The sequence below is a fragment of the Bos grunniens genome, chromosome 3 (assembly GCF_055505025.1).
Source record: "Bos grunniens cultivar Pamir isolate PY7600 chromosome 3, Bosgru_T2T1.0, whole genome shotgun sequence".
Classification (NCBI taxonomy): domain Eukaryota; kingdom Metazoa; phylum Chordata; class Mammalia; order Artiodactyla; family Bovidae; genus Bos; species Bos grunniens.
The window spans coordinates 88,639,705-88,663,457 of record NC_141167.1 but is presented as its reverse complement, the minus strand read 5'-3'; the positions used below and the strand labels follow the sequence as shown (position 1 = coordinate 88,663,457).

Sequence of the window (23,753 nt, the reverse complement as noted above, 5' to 3'; positions counted from 1 at the left end):
CCAGGCTAAAATCAAGCAACAGAGATACACGTTGCGGAAAGACTGTTGTCCTAGTTTAACAACTAGAGCGTGGCAAATTCCCCAGGCAGAGGGTCTGGCTCACACCCCTCCCACTACGGACTTGAGATGTGAATTTCCTTTCTCTTTTTCCTCTCATATTCGCATGGATAGGAAATCTTACTGGATTGGAATGACCAGGCTGCCCTCACCAAACCTAATTTGGTCCTCGATTCTTCCTAATGGCTAAAATCTCAGCTACCAAAGGTAGTGTCAACTATTCACTGCAGAAGCAAAATCTCCGAATGTCTTAATGACCATCTTCTTCTGACTCTGGGTGCGAAACTCCCATTACTCCGCTGCCCTTCTCAACCAAACAAAAGCTTAATTATCCCTCGCGGCCTGGAGCTCTTTCACCCTCAAGTGGGGCACCTGGCTTACCTCTTGTCCCAGGCGCCCACCTGACCTGCCACTCCATTCCTGGATAACGCGGCAGCCCCAGAGCAAGCCGCCGTCCTCCCCTCCCAACCTGCCTCCGCCTTTGACCACCTCGGCCCCGAGGAGCCTGCCTCCTCTCGCCCACCCAGGTGGCGCGTGCGGGGCGAAATGGGGAAGTCCCGAGATTGGGACACGGCCTCGGGGGGAAAGGGGTGCGGGAAAGGACTGCCTTGGCGGGGCGAGGGGCGTGCAAAATGTGAGCGCTCGTGTGACCCAGACCGGCGGGGAAGGGCTGGGCCGGGAGGCTCTCGGGGAGTGGGGCGCGCGCCCGCGCGGTGGGCCGGAATCCGGAGGGGACGCGGAGGGGCGGGAGCGCGCCCCGCGGGGGAGGGAGGAGGAGGGCTGAGGAGGCGTCTCCTCCGAGGAGCCGCGCGGACCGCGCCAGACCCAGACCGAGCCTCACGGCGGCGGCGGCGGCGGCTGCAGCTCAGCAACAGGCGGCGGGCTCGGCGGGAGGCGGAGGCGGTGAAGGGGCCGGGAGCGCGAGGAGAAGCGAGCCGGTCCCGCGCCGCCGCCGCCGCCGCCGCCTCTCCCCGCCGCATGGACGAGCACCTCAGCCTCCTGCGCTCGCCGCCGCAGCCCTCCGCCCGCCAGCGCGCCCACCCTCCGCAGCAGCCCGCGAGCGGCGGCGGCGCCCACACGCTGGTGAACCCCGGCTACACCGAGCCCGCCGCGGGCTCCGAGCTGCCGCCCGACATGACGGTGGTGCCCGGGGACCACCTGCTGGAGCCGGAGGCGGCCGACGGCGGCGGGGACCCGCCTCAGGGTGGCTGCGGTGGCGGCGGCGGCTGCGACCGCTACGAGCCGCTGCCTCCCGCGCTGCCGGCCGCCGGCGAGCAGGACTGCTGCGGGGAGCGAGTGGTCATCAACATCTCGGGGCTCCGCTTCGAGACGCAGCTCAAGACCCTCTGCCAGTTCCCGGAGACGCTGCTGGGCGACCCCAAGCGGCGCATGAGGTACTTCGACCCGCTCCGCAACGAGTACTTCTTCGACCGCAACCGGCCCAGCTTCGACGCCATCCTCTACTACTATCAGTCCGGGGGTCGAATCCGCCGGCCTGTCAATGTGCCCATCGACATCTTTTCCGAGGAGATCCGCTTCTACCAGCTGGGCGAGGAGGCCATGGAGAAGTTCCGCGAGGACGAGGGCTTCCTGCGGGAGGAAGAGCGGCCCCTGCCCCGCCGCGATTTCCAGCGCCAGGTGTGGCTGCTCTTCGAGTACCCGGAGAGCTCCGGGCCGGCCCGGGGCATCGCCATCGTGTCCGTGCTCGTCATCCTCATCTCCATCGTCATCTTCTGCCTGGAGACGCTGCCCGAGTTCCGCGACGAGAAGTACTACACCGCGTCGCCGTCGCAGGAGCAGTTCGAAGCGTCCAGTAACAGCACGTCGGGGGGCCCCACGGGAGCCTCCAGCTTCTCTGATCCCTTCTTCGTGGTGGAGACCTTGTGCATCATCTGGTTCTCCTTTGAGCTGCTGGTGCGGTTCTTCGCTTGCCCCAGCAAAGCTACCTTCTCGCGAAATATCATGAACCTGATAGACATCGTGGCCATCATCCCTTATTTCATCACTCTAGGCACCGAGCTAGCTGAGCGACAGGGCAATGGACAGCAAGCCATGTCCCTGGCCATCCTGAGAGTCATCCGCCTGGTGAGGGTCTTCCGCATCTTCAAGCTCTCCCGCCACTCAAAGGGGCTGCAGATCCTGGGGCAGACGCTAAAGGCTTCCATGCGGGAGCTGGGGCTGCTCATCTTCTTCCTCTTTATTGGTGTCATCCTCTTCTCCAGCGCTGTCTACTTTGCCGAGGCGGACGACCCCACTTCAGGTTTTAGCAGTATCCCGGATGCCTTCTGGTGGGCTGTGGTAACCATGACAACAGTAGGTTATGGTGACATGCACCCAGTGACCATAGGGGGCAAGATTGTGGGGTCACTGTGTGCCATCGCAGGTGTCTTGACCATTGCTTTGCCAGTCCCTGTAATTGTTTCCAACTTCAATTACTTCTACCACCGGGAGACAGAAGGGGAAGAGCAAGCCCAGTACTTGCACGTGGGAAGTTGCCAGCATCTCTCCCCTTCAGCTGAGGAGCTCCGGAAAGCAAGGAGTAACTCCACTCTGAGTAAGTCGGAGTATATGGTGATCGAAGAGGGGGGTATGAACCATAGCGCTTTCCCCCAGGCACCCTTCAAAACGGGCAATTCCACGGCCACCTGCACCACGAACAATAATCCCAACTCCTGTGTCAACATCAAAAAGATATTTACCGATGTTTAATATATGAAACAAGTGACATGCTGTGCTCAGTATTGTGTGGAACGTGCCCCCTTGGTCTGTGTAATGCCCTTGTTTTATACATTTTCAGACCATTCATCAAGGAAAGGACATGAAGAAGTGGAAAGCACACTTCATTCTCCCTCTCCCTACTGCTTCATACTGAAACAGGTGTCTGTTTTGCAAGTGGGCTGCATTCTCTCAGCTCTCCTTTCTTTAACCCCTCTCTCACTCTCTTAATATTTCAGCAACAAACTTACCTTAAACTTGATTTTTAGCACACGCTCTGTAAGAAAAAAGCAAAAACCAACCCAAAAAAAAAAAAACAAAACTGTACATCCTGGGAGGAAATGAAACTGAAGAGCAGTTAGAATAACTGTTTAACCTCAGAATCGACAGGAGTTGTTTCTTTACTAAGTAAAGCGGGAATAGACTTAAAGGATGCTTTAGTTTGATGGACCCTTCAACATTGTTGAATATTTAGTTGAATTGCCAACACTGTGGATATTTGAATGAAAAGTCTATTTAGAACAATGACTTGTAAACCCACCATAAATTTAGTTGGTTTTCAACTGGAATTTCTATTTGGGCCCTCCCCCCTGGAATTTTAAGGATCTCTAGAACTTCGGACTAAGGGAAATGCCTAAAATGTCCTAATCTGACTAATTAGTTTAACTCTTTGGGGCTTGTTAAACCTTTTAAAAGTATTAAGAGTAACAGATTCCTGTGAAACTCTGTGCATTCCAGCTAGTATCTATCAAAGTCTAGAAACAGATGTTTTCAGCGCTGCTTAGAGAAACAAAAAATTTTTTCCTAATGTGTCTGAGAGATAAGCCTCTGCAGTATCGCAAGAAGATTAAAGTGGCAGACACTCCTTCCAGCGGAAGTTACTAATTCGGACCCGACTGATGCAGTTCCCATAGCAACCCTTGTTTCCCGGGAAACCCGAAAAAGGTCGTCATGGCATCTCTTGCTCTCTAGCCCCACCCCCTAGCCCCAGCCGTTTCCACAGTAACCTTTCCAGATGGTTCCTCCTTACATGATTTCACAAGGAAAACCACTGTTTGAATAAACCGCACAAATAAAGTTAAGTCTGAGGATTCGAGGCGGTGAAATGAATCACAAAATGCTTTTTTATACAAAAATATTTTAAAAATCACTGACGTCATCCCATACTGACTGAATCGAAAAGGAAAATGTCGTCATTGGAATGTTACACATACACCACAATAGGCCGTGATTTGAATGAAATGCCAGTAATTGGGCAATCATTTTGAAAGATGCTTCTCTACTGTTTTCTTTCCCCAAGAAGTTTCAAGCCAACAAATGAAATTAAAAAGCAAATGTAAAAGCATTCTGCACATAAGCAAATGAAATGGTCAATCAGTATACCTGAAACTTTACTACAAGGAACCTTCAGACTTCCTCTTTTTAAAAAAAGTATCCAGATCCCACAACACTCACCATCACAGCCCTTGAAAAACTAAATATATTTGAAAAGTATAAAGGATGCATGCTTTTAACTGAGGGAATTGCAGATAATCAATGAAAAGGAGTCACAGGAAGTAACCAAACCTTGGGAAATACCTGCAAGTTTCAGCCATGTGCCAGGGGTGGCCAGAAGACAGACAGCATCAGGTGAGCACTGTGTGGGCTACTGGAGCACTCTCTTTTTCTACAGGGAACCAGGGGGATGCCATTCATATCTAGATTTGTGCTCACTTGCAAAATCAATAGGTTTATATTTATTACAGGCCAGGTGCCTTTTGAAGATCATTTATAATAGTTTTTCTGTTTGATGTCCAGATTGCCAACTATTGTTTGGTTTCTATTGTTTATTGCAAAAAAGTGGAGAAAAAAGTAATTTCTCTTCAGAATAACCTTCACCCAAACTGAGCTGAAAATGACTCTATTCCTTTTACTAACCTCTTTGGCTTCTGAACAAGCTGTTTCCCATGAAAAAAGGGTAAAAGGCAGACCTGCTGTTAGATTATTGGTCTGATTTCATTTACATAATTATGTAGTAGTATGCAGTAGTACAGTTCTCAAAACAAAGATGGATAAAATTGCAACAAGGGTAACATTTTATTTTAACATGTTATTTTATATACATTATATAAATTATACATTATCCACAATTGCTTTTTGGATTGATAGGTTTAACTCTTTTATCCTAGGGTAAATGAGAGTAACCCTATTTTTAAAGCTCATAAAATATTTTCAGGTAGTCAGAAACCTACTTACTTTATTATTTTGCATTTGAGAGAGTGAAAAATAATGATTAAAACTATAAGGGGGAAAGAGAAAAGGAAAGACAAAAAAAAGAAAGAAAGCAGAAAATCTGTGTACCTGTCATAGAGTCATTGTTCTTGTCTATAAGCTTTGAAATAAGCTTTATCTAGTTCCCTTTGCTACTTATTTGAGCCTTTAACATTGATCCACCTTTTGACCAAACGTTTGGTATTTTTAATGACCAGAAATTCTTTTAAAGACCCATTTTGGTGGTGATATGTTAGACACACAACAGTCATTACATAAGAATAATTTTTGTGTCTGTTCTTAAAAGATGTAAGCATAAAGATAAATGAAGTGCAGTGACAATTTTATTCAGTTATTCAGAAGATATAGAAACCCTGATAGTTCTATAAGTAAATTATGGTTGTGCTATAATTTTGGAATTGTATGGTTTTTAAATAACAGTAATACAAAGAAGACTATTTTTTAGCCAGAAAAATATTGCTTTTGAGTCATGACTTTAAGGTAGTATTATTGCTTCTGGTCGCCATATTGTAAACTCCTTGAAGGTTATAGGTTCCCTAGTCCTGACCAAGTTTTGGCCTCTAGTGCCCGCACCACATGTAGCATTGTGTTTGTATTCAGTACATATTTGACGAGTGAATGGCCATTATGTTACAATAATGTTGTTTTCAGGTTTTTAATGAAGTGATTTATAGCATAAGTTCTGCAGTCATATTGCCAGAGTTTGAATCCTGACTCTACTGTATGACCTTGATCAAATTATATAATCTCTCTGTGCCTCAGTTTCCTTATTTGTACAATAAATATAATAAATAATACCTCATAGGGTTGTTGTAAATATTAAATGTTAATACAGGTATATTGTGTCAGAGATTTTGCCAGAGATTATATTACATTATATTATTTTACATTATTACATTATTTGCTAAGAGATTACATTATTATTGGGATCATTACTCACAGGCCTTATACCTGTGAGCCTTGTGAATGGTGTAAAAAACATAATCAGAGTCTTACTATTTACTTTATATAATAACAATAATAATTACAATCTGTTAAGGGTCAATCACATCTAGAACACTTCTCAACTCTGCAAGGTAAGTGGTATTAACCCCATCTTAGGAGGGTAAAAAATAGATGGTTAAGGCTAAGTCATTTACCCAAGACTTTGCAGCTAGCAAGAGATCTAGCATGATTTAAAGGTAGTCACTGTGGCCCCAAAACCCATGTTCCTTTTACTGAATGACTTGAAAGAGACTGAGAAAATAAATAGCTTATACTTTCAGATTTGACTTCAGCCCATGTTACTAATTAATGAATTCATGGAAAGATCATAGCCCCAGAAACCTAATCATTCAGTGTACTGAAAATTAACCCTTTTTAAACCGTCAGATATTTTTAACCATAGGAACCAAATATGGTATTTAAATCAGATGAAGAGATTGACTTTTCTAGTGATAAAAGATTATTTTCTTACCCGACTGATTTATCTAGATTTAATATTAATTTAATCAGTCTTGGTAGTGATACAATGGTTATTAGGACATTATCCAATGGATAATGGATATTTTTCAGGTTTAAGATTAATTTCCTATTTTTATGTGTTTTACTCTACAATAGATGATAGTATTATGCAGATTATTATTTTTCTATCTTCTCATTCTTTAATTGGACTACTGAAGAACCATGCCAGAAAGTAGTATAAACATTTTGACTCTCCCTTGTTAAGAAAGGGGAAATTACATAGAACAAATGCAGGGAAACCAGGAGATTGCCATTTTAACTGAAATTTGACATTATTGCCTTACTTAACCACTCCATGACTCTTTAAGAACTTCTGTGCTGGGGAAAAAAAAAAAATCAGGATATAGCTGTGTCCTACATAATAATTGTAGCCCCTTCCTCAAGGTCCTAAGGCATTTAGAAAATGAAATTGGATAGTGAATTGGGCTTAGAGCAGGATACTAAGGAGCCTCAGTTTACACATGCTAGTTAACTTTGTTGAACCATAGACTTCACTGAGCTCAGTTGCATGTCCTGGATGTTGAAAGGTACACCTAGGTCTGTATGTACAAGAGATTCATGGGAGGAGATGTGACTTGGATCAGTGCATATCCATCAGCACCCTGGGAAAATATATATACCCTACCGCTGGAGAATCCAGAGATAAAAACAATAGCATTATTTTATTTTTTATATTGTGTTTTAAACAGATATTATAGCAAACTTAAATACCCACCAACTAAGGTGATATAATCACAAATGACTACACATAAGAGGAGTGTTACATTAATTATTTCTCAACTTTGAAATAAAATTTTGGGATTGAAATTTTAGATGCACAGTATGAAGAAATTTAAAGTTATGGTTCATTTACATAAAACTTATTGTTTGCCTCTTTGGCATATAACATACTCAAGTAATTGTTTTGCTGATTGTACATAAATCCAATATATATACTATATACCAATAGTCTATTCTTTTGAGAACCATAATTTCCTGACTTCCTATACATTTAAAATTTCAACATTTTCTACAGCAGTTCCAAGATCTTCCCATCTCTCAGCTGTGAATAGAAGTGCTAATCCCTCACACTAAGAAATGCAAAGAAGCACATGTGTCCCCCAGTTTGAAGACTCATGCAAACACTGTGAGATAGAAGTGAGGAGCATAAGAATGGAGAAGAGGATATTTAGAGATTGCATTTTAGGGTGGGATTTTTTTTCTTCCTGTTTTGTATTTGGCCTTTTAAACTAAGGAAGATAAAACTACTGCTTTAAAACTAATTTCCTAATGCCATTTGCAGTGACATGGATAGTCCTAGAGAATGTCATGCTGAGTGAAGTCAGAGAGAGAAGAAGTATCATATGACATCCCTTATATGTGGAATCTGAAAAGAAATGATACAAATGAACTTATATACAAAATAGAAGCAGACTCACAGACTTAAAAACAAGATTTTGGTGGCCCAGGGGGAGGGACAGTTAGGGAGTTTGGGATGGGTAGGTACACACTGCCATATTTAACATGTGTAACCAACAAGGACCTGCTGTGTAGCAAATGGAACTGGGCTCGATATTATGGATGGGAATAGTCTGGATGGGAATGGGGTTTGGGGGAGAACGGATACATGTGTATGTATGACTAAGTCCCTTCACTGTTCACCTGAAACTATCAGCTATACCCCAAAACAAAATTTAAAAAACTACTAATTTCCTACGTTTCATTTAGTAATTTTATATATAATAAATCACTTTTTTTAAAATAACCTGCTGTAAATGGTTGATAGTCTTTGAGAGAAAGCAAATCAGAGAAGACAGAAAGGAGAGAAAACCACGCAGAGCCCAAACCGTATGGTTGTGACTCAGCCCTAAGCCTCCTGCATGAAAATGGCAATTGCCATATACTAGATAATAGTATTCTTTAAATGATTTAGACAGGTTAGAGCATTTCAGATATTTGTCTTTGTTTTCAGTGATGCTATGAATGAATTTTGTCTTTGACATTGTAAAGAAAAAGCATTTTGCAAAAAAAACTTTTCTGTGGTTTTTCTCTTCTCTTTTTTTTTTGGTCATGGATGTGTTTTTTCTTATATTTCAGATTTTGCACTATTAACCATCAAATGCTTTAAAGAAGTGATCTGAAAAAGAGGCTCCATCATTTTCTTGGGAGCCATTTTATTATTGCTGCAACCTAAACAGTGCAGAATAGGAACTCTTGTCCAAAAAATAAATCTTGGGATTTCTGATTGTTAGTCAGATAGCATTCAAGTAGACAAAAGATCACATTTCATCCTATCTAAAGAATGTTAGGAATAAATCTGTGTATGCAGGGCTCTGACTTTGCAGATTCAGGGATCATAGCCCCCATGGTGCTGGTAGGAAATGGAGAGATACTTTTTCCCTTCTGATGAGCCCCCAACCTCCCCTCACCTCTTCCTTGAGAGTATAAAGGCTCTGGGGAATCTCTATGGCGATTCCCCATTACCTCTTTAGAATGAAAGTCAGCATTGCGCCTGTGTGTTATAGGGCCATCAGCACAGCTCTTTCAGTTGTTTTCTGTTGTTTATTTTAAACTCCTTTCCTTTAAGAATCTTAAGGTTCTTATTTTTATACATTTAAACATTTCCTTAAATTAAAGCATTTAATTTGAAAGAGAAGCCCATGGGATTAATTTATTACATGCACACACTTCACCTTTTCATAAGTTATATCCTGTCCTATATGATTTTTATCTGTATATGCTTTTTATCTGTAGATCTAAAGTCTAATTCATTTTCTGACAATTAATGAATTTCCAAAATATTTGTTTTCATTCATATGTGCAGCATAAACATTTATAAATCATTTTAATTTTTTAAAGCCTTTTAAAAGGAAGATTTATTGCCAAGTAGTCTCAGTGTATCAATATCTATTAATGTAGTAATTCAAAGAGAAGTGAATATATTCAGTCTATCACTGAGTTCTGTCATTTCACCTCCTAAATGTCTCTAAAAAAAACCCACTTTTCCATACTGCTGCCACCACCACTTTACTCCACATTCCTATCATCTCTATCCTGGATAAGTGTGAAGGTCTCTCATTTGGCCTTCCCACATTTCCTGGGGCCAATCTGACCCTTTCTCCACCTGGTAACCAAAATGATCTTTCTGAGACTCAAATCTAATTATATCACCTGCCTCTGCTTAAATTTTTTTCAAGATCTTTTTCTTGTTCTTAGGGTCTCATGTGTGTGCTCGGTCATGTCAGACCCTTTGTGACCCCATAGATTGTAGCCCATCAGGCTCCCAAAGGCTTAACATAGATATCAGCGCCTCACATGATCTGGCTCAGCCCTCATATCTAGTCCTATCCTATACCTGTGTTCCTCCCCTCATTCTATTGTATTCCAACAACCCTGGTCTCCAGTTATAGAATAAGCTCTCGTTTTACCTTAAGCAATAGGGATCTTTGCAAATGTTCCCACTGCTAGCCCCTTCCTTCCCTCCTCACCCCATTCACTTCTATCTTTACTTCAATACTTCCTCCAAGTTATCTCTCATGACTCTGGTCTTGTCTATTCGTCTGTTATGGTGTAGTTCATCAAATTTAAGCTGCTTTTGTTTACTAGAGCCAGCATTATTTTATATGCCACTAAAAAAAAAAAGAAGAAGAAGAGAAAAACTGCCAGTTATAAGGGAAAGTACCAGAGATTTTGAGATACATCCCAATTTCATAGCTGCTCAAATCTGGAAAAGTGTGTCTTGGAATGAATTACTATAGTATATTATCTTGACATAGCTGTAGTTTTAAATTAATTTATGTTATATAATTAGTGTCTGTTTCCTGTATAAGAGTGGGGACTGTGTCTCTCTTTGTTTACCATTGAATCCCTTCCTGTTCTCTCCAGACAGGCTTTCACCCCTACCAGTTCACCAAAATCATACTATTTAGGGTCATGGTGACCTCCTGTAGCTGTATCCAGTGGCCGTTTCTCAGGACTCACTTCATTTGACCAATCAGAAGTATTTGGCCCTATAGAATACATCCCCACTCCTAGGAAGAAATGTTTCATCTAACTTCCAGGATACTACACTGAATTTCCTTCCTACCTCTCTGACCTCTCCTGTTCAGTCCCTTTTATTGGTTCTTCTGCATCCCTCCTGGGTCTTAATGTTCAAGAACCTCATGGGCCATGACTTAGTCCTTAGACCTCTTTTTCTTCTCCATTCAGTCTTATTCTCATAGCTTTAAATGACCTATACATAAATTTGTATCTCCCACTTGGCCTTCTCTCCTAAACTCCAGATTGAATTTCTGACTGTCCACTTGACATCTCCATTTGCATAACTAATAGATATCTCAAACTTAATATGTCCAAAACTGAGCTTCCTTCTCCTCCCCGACCCCTCCCACCGCCCCCTCCAAGCCCATGCCTCCTGCCTTCTTCCATACAGGACAAAACAAAATGCCTGGTGTATTTGAGGAAGAGCAATATGTATTTGAGGAAGTCACTAATCTACCTTTATAAAAAATTGTAATTAAAATCAGTCAAGAGTGACTATATGTCAGATTTCAAAATGTAGTAAGCAACTAAAAACCATAGACAGAAACAATTTCTCCAAGTAAAAACTGTGTTTGAATTGCTTTATTCCTAGATTCTATAAACCTTATACCTGCAAACATTTTAACTCATTATGAAAGGTCAATTTGTATTACTATGTAGCTATGTGCTTTGAGGAGATTTATTTTTAGTAGGCCTAAATACTCCTCTAAGTAGTATTGCTTACACCTCATGGCTCATTTTCTCATGACTTTCAGATTTTTGACAAAGTTCTACATCTTGGCACATTACCAGTTTTAATTACTGAGTTAAAACGTTTTTTGCTTGCCAAGACTATAATTTCCAAGAGGCCAATCAGAGAACTATACATAATTCAGCAAGAACTCTTTCTAGACTTTGGGGCTAATTCATGACCAATTAGTTGGTAGAATTTGTAGAGGTCGTTGATGTGCAGCCAACACCAAGTTATTTAGTGGATGTCAAAGTATAGACTCATGAAAACCAAGTTCCCATAAAACCATGTTACAGAAAGATTTCAAATTTTTCCTCATCAAACACAAATTGTTGTTGGTAAGTCACTTTTCGACCTGTGGACTGCAGCATTCCATCCTTCCCTGTCCTTCACTATCTCCTTGAGTTTGCTTAAACTCGTGTCCATTGAGTTGGTGATGCCATCCAACCATTTCATCCTCTGTCACCCCCTTCTCCTCCTGCCCTCAGTCTTTCCTAGCATCAGAGTCTTTTCCAGTGAGTCAGCTCTTTGCATCAGGTAGCCAAAGTATTAGAGCTTCAACTTCAGCATCAGTCCTTCCAATGAATATTTAGGATTGATTCCTTTAGGATTAACTGGTGTGATCTCCTTGTTGTCCAAGGGACTCGTAAGGGTCTTCTCCAGCACCACAGTTCAAAAACATCAATTCTTCAGTGCTCAGCCTTCTTTATGGTTCAACTCTCACATCCGTACATGACCACTGGAAAAACTATAGCTTTGACCATATGGACCTTTGTCAGCAAAGTGATGTCTCTGCTTTTTAATACACTGTCTAGATTTGCCATAACTTTTCTTCCAATGAAGAATTTGATTTCATGGCTTCAGTCACCATCCACAGTGATTTTGGAGCCCAAGAAAATAAAATCTGCCATTATTTCTGTTTTTTCCCCTTCTATTTGACATGAAGTGATGGAACCAGATGCCATGCTCTTAGTTTTTTGAATGTTGAGTTTTAAGCCAGCTTTGTCACTCTCCTCTTTCACCCTCATTAAGAAGCTCTTTAGCTCCTCTTTGCTGCTTTCTCCCATTGGAGTGGTATTATGTTTATATCTGAGGTTGTTGGTATTTCTCCCAGAAATCTTGATTCCAGCTTGTGATTCATCTAGCCCAACATTTCGCATGATGTACTCTGTATATACATTAAATAAGCAGGATAACAAATACAGCCTTGACATATTCCTTTCCCAATTTTGAACCAGTCTGTTGTTCCATGTCAGGTTTTAACTGTTGCTTCTTGACCCACATACAGGTTTCTCAGGAGACAGGTAAGGTGGTCTGGAATTCCCATCTCTTTAAAACTTTTCCAGTTTGTTGTGATCCACACAGTCAGAAGCTTTAGCATAGTGAATGAAACAGAAGTAGATGGTTTTTTGGAATTCATTTTCTTTTTCTGTGATTTGACAGATGTTGACAATTTGATCTCTGGTTCCTCTGCCTTTTCTGAATCCAGCTTGAACATCTGAAAGTTCTTGGTTCACATACTGTTGGAACTTACCTTGAAGGATTTTGAGTGTTGTTACCTTGCTAACATGTGAAATGAGCACAATTGTATAGTAGTTTGAGCATTCTTTGGCATTGCCTTTCTTCGGGATTGGAATGAAAACTGACCTTTTCCAGTCTTGTGGCACTGCTCAGTTTTCCAAATTTGCTGACATATTGAGTACAGCATTTTAACAGCATCATCTTTTAGTATATGAAATAGCTAAGCTGAAATTCCATCACCTCCACTAGCTTTATTCATAGTAATGCTTCCTAAAGGCCCACTTGACTTAACACTCCAGGATGTCTGGCTCTAGGTAAGTGACCACACCATCGTGGTTATCCGGGTCATTAAGACCTTTTTTGTATAGTTCTTCTGTGTAATCTTTCCACCTCTTCTTAATCTCTTCTGCTTCTGTTAGGTCCTTGCTGTTTCTCTTCTTCATTGTACCCATCTTTGTGTGAAATGTTCCCTTAGTATCTCCAGTTTTCTTGAAGAGATCTCTAGTCTTTCCCATTCTTTCCCATTGTTTTCCTCTGTTTCTTTGCATTGTTCATTTAAGAAGGTTTGATTATCTCTCCTTGCTATTCTCTGGAATTCTGCATTCAGTTGGGTATATCTTTCCCTTTCTCCTTTGCCTTTCACTTCTCTTCTTTTCTCAGCTATTTGTAAGGCTTCCTTAGACAACCACTTTCCTTCTTGCATTTCTTTTTCTTTGAAATAGTTTTGGTCACTACCTCCTATACAGTGTTATGAACCTGCATCCATAGTTCTTCAGGCACTCTGTCTGCCAGACCCAATCCCTTTAATCTATTCATCACCTCCACTGTATAATCATAAAGCATTTGATTTAGGTCATACATGAGTGGCCTAGTGGTTTTCCCTACTTTCTTCCATTTAAGCCTGAAGTTTACAATAAGGAGCTCATGATCTGAGCCAGTTAGCTCCAGATCTTGTTTCTGTTGACTGTATAGAGCTTCTCCATCTTTGGCTGCAAAGAATATCACCAGTCTGATTTTGATATTGACCATCTGGTGATGTCCATGTGTAGGATCATCTCTTGTGTTGTTGGTAGAGTATGTTTGCTATGACCAGTGTGTTCTCTCGAACAAACTCTGTTAGCTTTGCCCTGCTTCATTTGGTAATGCAAGGCCAAACTTGCTGTTACTTCAGGAATCTCTTGACCTCCTACTTTTGCATTCGCATCACCTATGATAAAAAGGACATCTTTTGGGGTGGGGGTGGGGGGTTATTTATAGAAGGTCTTGTCAGTCTTCATAGAACTGTTCAACTTAAGCTTCTTTGGCATTAGTGATTGGCCTTAGACTTGGATTACTGTGATGTTGAATGGTTTGCCTTGGAAATGAACTGAGATCATTCTGCTGTTTTTGAGATTGTCCCCAAGTACTGCCTTTCAGATTCTTTTCATGACTATGACGGCTACTCCATTTCTTCTAAGGGATTCTTGCCCACAGTAGTAGATATAATAGTCATCTGAATTAAATTCACCCATTCCTGTCCATTTTAGTTCACTAATTCCTACGATATTGACGTTCACTCTTGCCATCTGCTTAACCACATCCAATTTACCTTGATTCATGGACCTAACATTCCAGGTTCCTATGCAGTATTTTTCTTTATATTCCTATGCAGTATTTTTCTTTATATCATCAGACTTTATTTTTACCACCATACACATCCACAACTGAGCATTGTTTGTCCTTTGGCCCTGCCACTTCATTCTTTCTGGAGCTATTTCTCTGCTCTTCCCCAGTAGCATATTGAACACCTACCGACCTGGGGGATTCATCTTCCAGTGTCATATCTTTTTGCCTTTTCATACTGTTCATGGGGTTCTTGAGGCAAGAATACTAAGTTTTCATTCAAGAATTCATTTAGGCCTGGGCAGAAGTCTTAATTACTTTGCACAGGCTTGATAGTGTTGCCAAAATTTGGCCTCTGTTCATGGCGCTGAATAGAAACTCAGAGATAGAGTTTTGGGTGAAGTAGAAGAGTAGATCTTATTGCTTTTCCATGTAAATGAGGACACAGCAGGCTAGTGCCCTCAAGTCTGTGTGACCCACCCCCGGGGGGTAGTAAGAAGTTTTATAGTGTTCAAGGAGCAGAGCATGATGAGCTCATGCACAGTTCTCGGATTGGCTGGCATCAGGTGAAGCTTCAAGCATCATCAGCTTTCTGGTTTCAACCAGTCTAGGGTCTGTGTTCTTGTGGTCAATGCTTTCATCTGGAGGGGGTCTGTATCCTGTAAAAGCAACTTAGGAATGTGTATCAGGCTTCTATCTATATCTTTCAGGGAAATGAGTGTTCAAAGATTCTGCTATGTGGCAGAATTATAGTCTAAATTGTTACCAGTTTCCTGGCCCAAGGGCTGTTCTTCATTTCTACATCTTCACATTTCCCAATCATTAACTCTTTATTGAAATTTTCATTTATTTATTTAGGCTGTGCTGGGTCTTTGTTGCTGCATGGGATTTTCCCTAGCTGTGGTGAGCGGGGGCTGCTCTCTAGTTATTGTGCATGGGCTTCTTGTGGTAGCTTCTTTTGTTGTGGAGCACAGGCTGTAGGGCATGGGGGCTCCAGTAGTTGAAGCTCCTGGGCTCTAGAGCACAGGCTCAGTAGTTGTGGCACATTCTCTTAGTTGCTCCACAGCATGTCGGATCTTCCCAGATAAGGGATCGAACCTGTGTCTCCACATTGGCAGGTGGATTGTTTACCACTGAGCCACCAGTGAAACCCCCAATCATTAACTCTTGAGTCAGCATTTTACTTTAAAAGACAAGGACACAGGAGCTTGTACACCGTTTCAGTCGCTATTGAAATTTGACTGTTCTTATCCTGTTTTCTTGCTTTGTTTGTTAGAACATTTATTTGGTGAAATAGCTTCAATTATAAGTCACCATTTTTTATTATACTTCCTTTCTTTCTTTTGTAATTTTGATACGTAAGCCAAAGTCCATTTTTCTAAGTCCTTCAACCCATTTCTTAGCTCCTAATATAAACAATATAAGTGAAGTCACTCAGTCGTGTCCGACTCTTTGCGACCCCATGGACTGTAGCCCACTAGGCTCCTCCATCCATGGAATTTTCTAGGCAAGAGTACTGGAGTGGGTGGCTATTTCCTTCTCCAGGGGATCTTCCTGACCCAGGGATCGAACCCAGGTCTCCCACATTACAGGCAGACACTTTACCATCTGAGCCACCAGGGAAGCCCTAAACAATATAATTACCATCTAAATATCACTTTTGCTTTTTATTGTTTTGTTTCTGTTGAATTACTACTCCTTCTACACCTGCAGACTTATTAATCCTAAGAGCCTTGAGGCAGGTATTAACTCATGAGCTTAAAGAAAGCCCCAGCCCCTTATATAAAAAGAGTGTGTCAAGAAAAGAATAGCTTAATCTCAAGATAGCCAAAGCTGCACTGGCATTGAGCAGAAGTTAGGCACTGAGGATATGAAAAGGTTATTATATCATCATGTTACTTTTCTTGTCATTAGTAGTCATCAGTAACTAGTAGACCATTGTAATTTCAAACTTTTATAATGAACATTAAGTGTACTGTGATGCAAGAATGTACTCTTACTCTTTAACTAAAGACTAGTGTTAAAAAGAAGTTACTTGTTTAATGAAGGATGAGCACATATAATCCAGGCCAAAAAGAGAAGACTTTTCACTAGATAATTTCCCAGCATGGTAGGCATACAACATGTAGTTCAGTGAGTGAATGATTCTTCCATGAAAAGCATACTCAGATTCCAAATTGCCATCATTAAGCATTTATCACTGATTTTGAGATACTTGCTAAAACCAAGAGTACATATGGGAAACAGTCTTCTCTATGTATTATGATGGATAATATTCACATATTGAAACCTGAAGCTGAGTGTAGGATTTTCTGTTTTTGTCTTTCTAAGTTTCACAATAAATTATATATCCAATTTATACTGTACAAAGTAGTAGGGATTTATTCATTCACTCAGCATATAAAGTGTCTGTGTGCCAGACACTATTCTAGATTCTGAATGTAGCAGTGAATAAGACAGTTGTGCTGTTTTATGCTATTTTTAAGGAACACTTTACTGTCTGCATTTCCAAATAATTTTTTTGTAGTTGGTGAGAAGAAAACAATGAACTTGGACTTTTATTTCTTGGTTCTCCAGAAACCCTGGTTAAGTGGTTATTGTTGTCTTAATTTTTTATTTCTTAAAATATTATACAACTATGCAGAGTTCCCCCTGGAGAAGGAAAAGACAACCCACTCCAGTATTCTGGGACAGAGTTCATATTTTAAAGGATCAGTAGATTTGAAAGCTATTTTTTAGTATTCTGGGGCAGAGTTCATATTTTAAAGGATCAGTAGATTTGAAAGCTATTTTTAATATTTGAAAGCTATTTGTAATAATTGGTCATACAGAGTATCTGTAGTTCTAGGTACTATGTCTCTAGTACCTAGAACATGGTTATCAAAACACTAATTTTGAAACTGTTTTGCTCTCTCCTTTTTTCCCTCTTCACAACATTTATCTGAGCATGACTTCAATTCACTTCAAAAGAGTTCTCAGATTACTACAGTGGAATGTACAGAAAAGAAGCAAGCCCTTGAAAATACATTGAGAAAATTGATACGTGTCTTTTTCTAAAAAGCAGTTGGCACTCGGTACATTTCAGATGGTTCTTAAGATGAATATAAATTTTCCTATTCAAAGAACAATCACATTGGTTTAGACTACATTTGGAGGTCAATATTAATAAGGGGGGGTGGGAGTCATAATTCTAGAATACTCTGAAACTTTTTCTGACATAAAAGCACTCAATATGTGGTTAATACATTTCGTAAATTAAATTGCTCAAACTTCTCAAGATAACATTAAATAGTTTTTAAAAGTGTAATGAATAGAATATTTTATATTGACCTAGTCTATATAATTTTTTAAAAAGTAAATTACAGTAAATTATTGTGTTTACTCTGTCCAACAGATACCAGAAGAGCCCCACATAAAGAACTGTAGAGCTGCACTGACCAGTAGAATGCTCTTTTTAAACTGCCTAGAACAATGAATACAGTGTTGATTATATTGCTGATGAGCAGTGATATGTCTGCCAACACATAGTTTCAGTTGACATTAAATAACATGTCTCTAAGAAATGCTTCATATAAAAGAAACAGCTCTGAAGCTGGAGGATTCTCTTCAAATTGTGTGCAGTTGAAAAGGTATTGACCAAGAGATAAAGAAGAACATTAAAAATATTAAAGTATCATTTGACATTTTGATGATATTTAATCATCCAAAAACTAATCAGTACCGCTGATAAAGAAAGCCTAAATGCTTGTTTCCAATAAGCCAACTTATTATACTGTTCTCTTCTTTCAGTTAATTACTGGACTGTGTTTAATCATGATATGTATTAATGTTATCTTCTATGTACAACTTTATTTGTGAAAGTATGTTTTGTACCAAAGGCTTTCATAGAAATTAGTCCATTATGTGTAAATAAGTGAAGTCTACACTGTGCCCAGATGAATGGTATTAAAGACAGACTTGCCTAAAAGAAATGTGCCTTGCTTGATTAAACATTCTTTTATTTTTTGATTCAAAATGATAGATTTGCAAATTAGTCTTGTAGGTAGGTTCTAGCTGAGCTTAACTTTAAAAAATATATTAGTACTTATTACATGTTTAAGTTATCTATCTTAATACTTTTCAACAGATCATATATAATATACTCATTTAATTTAGTTTTTATGCTGTGTTTGATGTAGCAAGACAAAGCACATTCTTAAAGATATATTCGATCTACTGTTTTTAGAATTTCCTTAAAAATCATAGCTGTAAAATGCTTCTTGACTCATTTTCTATTTTTATATTCTTTTAGAAATGGAACTTTTTCAGTTAAAAAAGAAAAGCAAAGTTTTATTTGGAAAAGTAACTTAGGATGTCATGAAAATGATTTCCCATTTGGGGACATTTCACTTTTGTGCCATTATTAATGTATTTACTGTGACATTTCAGCAGAATGGTAGCTATTTGTATATTATTTAATAAGCCTTATAGAAAGTCAAACTGTGAACATTTAATATAAAGAAGACTCTTTTCATTTCTAAAATATGGTGACCAAATACATAAAACTCCCATCTCCTGTTATTTAAATGCATAAGAATGCTAAGTTAAGAGCACTCGTAGAATTTCAATTACTATCAAAATATTGTGGTAGGGAAGGCAAAATTATAATACTTTATGATGTCCCATAGAAGGAAGTATGGGTCAAGGATTTCATTGTTAACATATAAGAATCAGTAACTGAAACAATCTTATACCTACTAGCTGCAAAACAAACAGATAGGAGATACAATCCAGGTACCTTTCTTCTGAGGCAATGTCTACAATGATTTTGCACAATCTGCTGGTAATTTCTCTGGTCAAAACTTTAAGACCAGATCACTCTGGGAAAAACTGAAGTAAAAAATGACAACTATCTCAGATTTGAGCTATGTGCACCTCCAATCTGGATAATTTGTTATTAAGATGAAAATACAGCCACCAAGGTGTTTTTGTTCTGTGTTTGCCCATGTAGTAGAGACACTGGCACAGAGAACAGTCCATTTCCAACCGCCTTAGTAACTCATAACCAGTGATCGCAGCCTGGTCACGTCAGCTATTGGGATGATTGAAACAAACCAATCAACCGTCCTAATAGGAGGTCTAAGACATGCAGATGTTTTAGTAAAGATCAATAGGTGTTACCAAAATAAGACACAGGAGCTACCTTTATAAAATACCAACAACACAACCTTAAGCATTATAGTAGGTTTAATATCATATCCACATTATTATAGGCTACAGTTTCAAATAAAGATAAAATCTGGACTTTTAAGATCAAAGCACAGAATGGTACCAGATGAAGAAACTGTCCTAGCAAATACGTCTCACCAAATGGGTAGTAAAAATAGTATTACTCTAGAGACCAGAATTCTTACCACTTTCTGCCTGTGGGACCCTAGATGCATCACTTACCATTGCCAGGTTTCAGTTTCCTAATTGCAAATGGATGTTCTGGGTTAATCTCTAAGGCCTTTCCAGTCCCCAAACTCTCATTATATGCATTTGAAAAGTCTTGGAAGCAGACTTAAGTACTCAGATTTTCTTAGGTATTTTTGAAAGAATGAATAAATTGAAATGAGATTTAAGTCTTGAAAGTGTCATAAATATATCATTCTTCAAGTTGCTTGTGAGAAAGGATATGGGATTTTTTTTCTCCTCTAAGAATTGTCACTGGTCTCTAAATGGGATCATGAACAAATTAAAAACTCACTCTGCAGAATGGAAACAGATTAATGAAGTACCTGGAAAGGAGGGGAGGTTATTTTTTAAATTTAATTTGACATTTAAGGTGATTTGAAATCATACATGGAATGCTAAAACTGCAACAGACCTTTATCATACTCAACATTATAACCCTGGGAGTAGGAGAAGGTGGGAAAAGGTTGAAGGGATAGGAGTGTTTGCCTTACAATCTCTTGAGCATTTCCACATAAGCCGCAGTTTGGTAAAGCAGGTATCTCTGTGCTTTCATTTTGGCTCTACCAATAACTCTCATGTACCCTAGGAAAGTTCCTTTAACCTCTCTGAGCCCCAATTTCTTTTAGTAATCTGTATATTTCTTTACATTTTTGAGAATTCTATATTGTTTTAGGATTGCTGTAATATACATGTCCATGTCCATGTCGCTCCCTCCAGTCACTTAGATGCCACATCTCTACTCATGGACTGAACAGACTGCAAATCCAAATGTTAATATTTCCAATATTGCTAATAGACCTCAGCAAGACATAAGGCATGTAAATATTTTTTATTTTGACCATGGTTTAATTATTATGATTTATCATTTCATCTTTTAATGTTGCTAATTATCTAAATGAAATGTCTGTTCAAGTGAACCTTATGAAAAAATTTTGTAGTTGAGTAAACACTTAGCAAGTCAGAATTGAATATGCTTCCCAGTGAACTGTAGCTGATTGTAAGGTGTGGTTTTGTCACATTTAAAAGTTGATTTCCTTTTGGCCCCAGAAACAATGGCTGTAATTTAAAATAATAGTCACAAAATTTTATAAAATTTTGTGAATACAAAAGAGGCTTGATAGAGCCATATTGTAATTAATTTTGCTCAGGAGTGCGAAACAAAATTCAGGGATGAACCAATGCTTCTGTTTGGCTTTAGTGCATGATTGGGAAAATGAAAGGCTTATAGGTTTTGCACAACATAGCTAAGAAATAAGTATACCCACTGTAAAAGAAGACTATATTCTGGTTGCTGGTTTATGGTAGAAAGAGATTAGGATAGAAAGACTAAAATATGGACACTAGGGAAATTGTTTAAATGATAGTCTATTTGAATAATACAGAAATATTTTGTCATACTGAGATTATCTGTCCAAAAATATAGTCTTATATCCTTCCATTCAGAAAAAGGGGCAGTTTTTAAAGGCCTCTATCATAATAGGAAATGTATGTTTTGATTAGTGGAACAATTCATTAAAACATTTAATCTGATCATTTTGGTTACATGAATCTGAATTTTCACTTTAGCTGAAACTGAGTCTTATATGTATGTGTTAGTAATCTTCATAAGAAGTAATTTAACCATTTTTTTAAAGTTGATAAAATTTGCTAAGTGGTGATTCCAGCATATTGTGTTAATAGTGTATCTTACAATTTGTGAACTGACCATATGAAAACAAACCATAGTAGTATCTCTTCTGGTAAAATGTTTCCATGGTGTGATCTCTTATACTGGGTTTGGGGTGGGGAGGTTACATATTTAGTTTATGTAAAACTAACTGTTGAACTGTTTTTCCTAAATGCCATAAAATTATATGATTATAAACCAAATAGGAATAGCCTATTAAAGGCACTGTATAGACTATTTTTGAAGTTATCCCATAAAATGACATCGTTTCTGTTAAAAAGTTTCTACACATACAAGGGAAAGCAAACAGTGTATGTATTATTTCTGTGTAATATGCTAAATGTTTTAGAATCCATTTTTCAATCTTATGCAGATAGAAAGTGATTTTGCAGATAACAGAGTAACAAATACAACTACAGCACTTCAGTTTTTTCACAGAGATGTCTCATACATGTTTATTATCTCATAGTTTGCAAAGATCATTCACATATCTTATTTAACCTTTAAAATATCCTTATACAGTAATAATACTATCTGAAGTTTAGAGATTAAACAACCAAGGCTTAGAAAGATCCTGACTTGTCCAAGATCATAAGGGCAGCAAATGATTTTACATTTCATGTTCTTTACACTTTTCAATCTCTGCCAAGTTTTTTCTTTCCTACCACTGCCATGATCTTTAAGACTTTAACTAAAATTTAATTCCAAATGATACACTGGGAAATTTCACAAGGCACTGTTGCTGTTATTGTCAGACCTTTCTAAATGCTTCTAAAATAGAGTCCTCCTACAGGGTGATAGCCAAACATTTTCCATCTAAAACATATTTAAGTCCTCACACTCTGACTACAGACATTAAATCCAGATGATATCAAAATGCTGGACTGAAAAATTATCTTCTCCACTGGTCTCCTTTCTAATTTCCTTTTTAAAAAGTCCATCATAATGACTAACTTATGAATAGTTCAAAGAAACAATAATCAACCCAAGAAACTGCAGACATTCTGATTCAGAGAAAGCATACTCTAAGACCCACCATACTGTCCATTTTTAAGCTTAATGTTTTTCATCAAATGTGTTCTGTGATTAGGGGAGGACAGGGAATGGGGACTGAGTAGAAAAACTGCCTTTCTTTTAAGAAAACCTCATTATTTCCTGTAACTATTCAAAAAGAATTGATATCAAGTATTAGACAACAGGACTATTAACATTTAGCCATAGTTCAAATATATGGTAAAGTTGATACACATATTTTAAAATTTGCTGAAGTAATTTCCTGGATAAAATTAAAATCTGATGACTTCTCAGTTTAAATATGGAGAACATTCATGTGTTAACCAATGGCATAATGCTACATTTTAATTCTTTTTTCAAATAACAGAGAGACACTGAAATTGCTTTCCCTTGTAAATCAACAGTCTGTGATACATTCTGTACTTTTACTGACTAGCAATGAAGTGTTACTGTGAATAATTAAATGAAATATAAACTATAGCATATCAGAATTTAACATTTTGTAACCTTAAGTTTAGTTCTCCTCCTCAAACAGATAAGTCAAACAAGTATTATTTTGTATGGAATGAAATAATAGTCATTCTTAAACAATGACATAATAAATAATGGAGTTCTGATAAAATATAAGATCAAAACACTTTATATTTTTCTACATTTGTCTTCCTTTGACATTGAGTTATGTTAATTTACCACATATTATTGTAAAGTTAAAATAAACTGTTATGTCATGTTCTGTAATGTTCCTGACAGAGTAATTTTGGGCCTTCTGTTAACTAAATAACAGTAAATACCTGTGAGTTAATTGTGTGATATTTTCATATGATTTCTTTTATAAATCTGTCATTGGATTTAAAGTGTTTTCATTGGAAATGTTATGTGCAGAATTCAATAAAATACCAAAAAATCCTAATACTCATATTAATAATTAGCTCCAGATCCTTCTTCCTCCGTCTCTCCCTCCTTCCTTCCTTTTCTTTCTTTCTCTTTGTTTCATTTCTCTTTTTCTTTTTTTTTCAAAATAGGAAACACCAAAGCTGAGCTATTGCCAGCAGTTCAAGTGCCAGCTACCTTTGGACAGCTCTGCACACTGTCCTCTCACGTGGCTGTAGTGACACTCCTGTGCATCACACTCAGCCAGTCTTTTGAATGCCAACATTGTTTAGGTCTCCTTTATTGCTGCCAACTGTACACTGTTGGGGGGCCCAGAAACATCTTAAG

General features: G+C 38.8%; 1 protein-coding gene across 1 annotated transcript; it reads left to right on the top strand.

Moving 5' to 3' along the window:
* Window positions 1-812: 812 nt before the first annotated feature.
* KCNA3 (potassium voltage-gated channel subfamily A member 3) lies at window positions 813-23,445 on the top strand. Its single transcript, XM_086394472.1, has 2 exons — window positions 813-4,401; window positions 17,814-23,445. Exon 1 carries the CDS (start codon window positions 1,036-1,038, stop codon window positions 2,764-2,766), a length of 1,731 nt encoding a protein of 576 aa, XP_086250598.1. The 5' UTR covers window positions 813-1,035; the 3' UTR covers window positions 2,767-4,401; window positions 17,814-23,445.
* Window positions 23,446-23,753: the final 308 nt, after the last annotated feature.

Coding starts and splice junctions, on each gene's coding strand:
- KCNA3 (XM_086394472.1), top strand. CDS start 1,036: ATGGACGAGCACCTCAGCCTCCTGCGCTCGCCGCCGCAGCCCTCCGCC.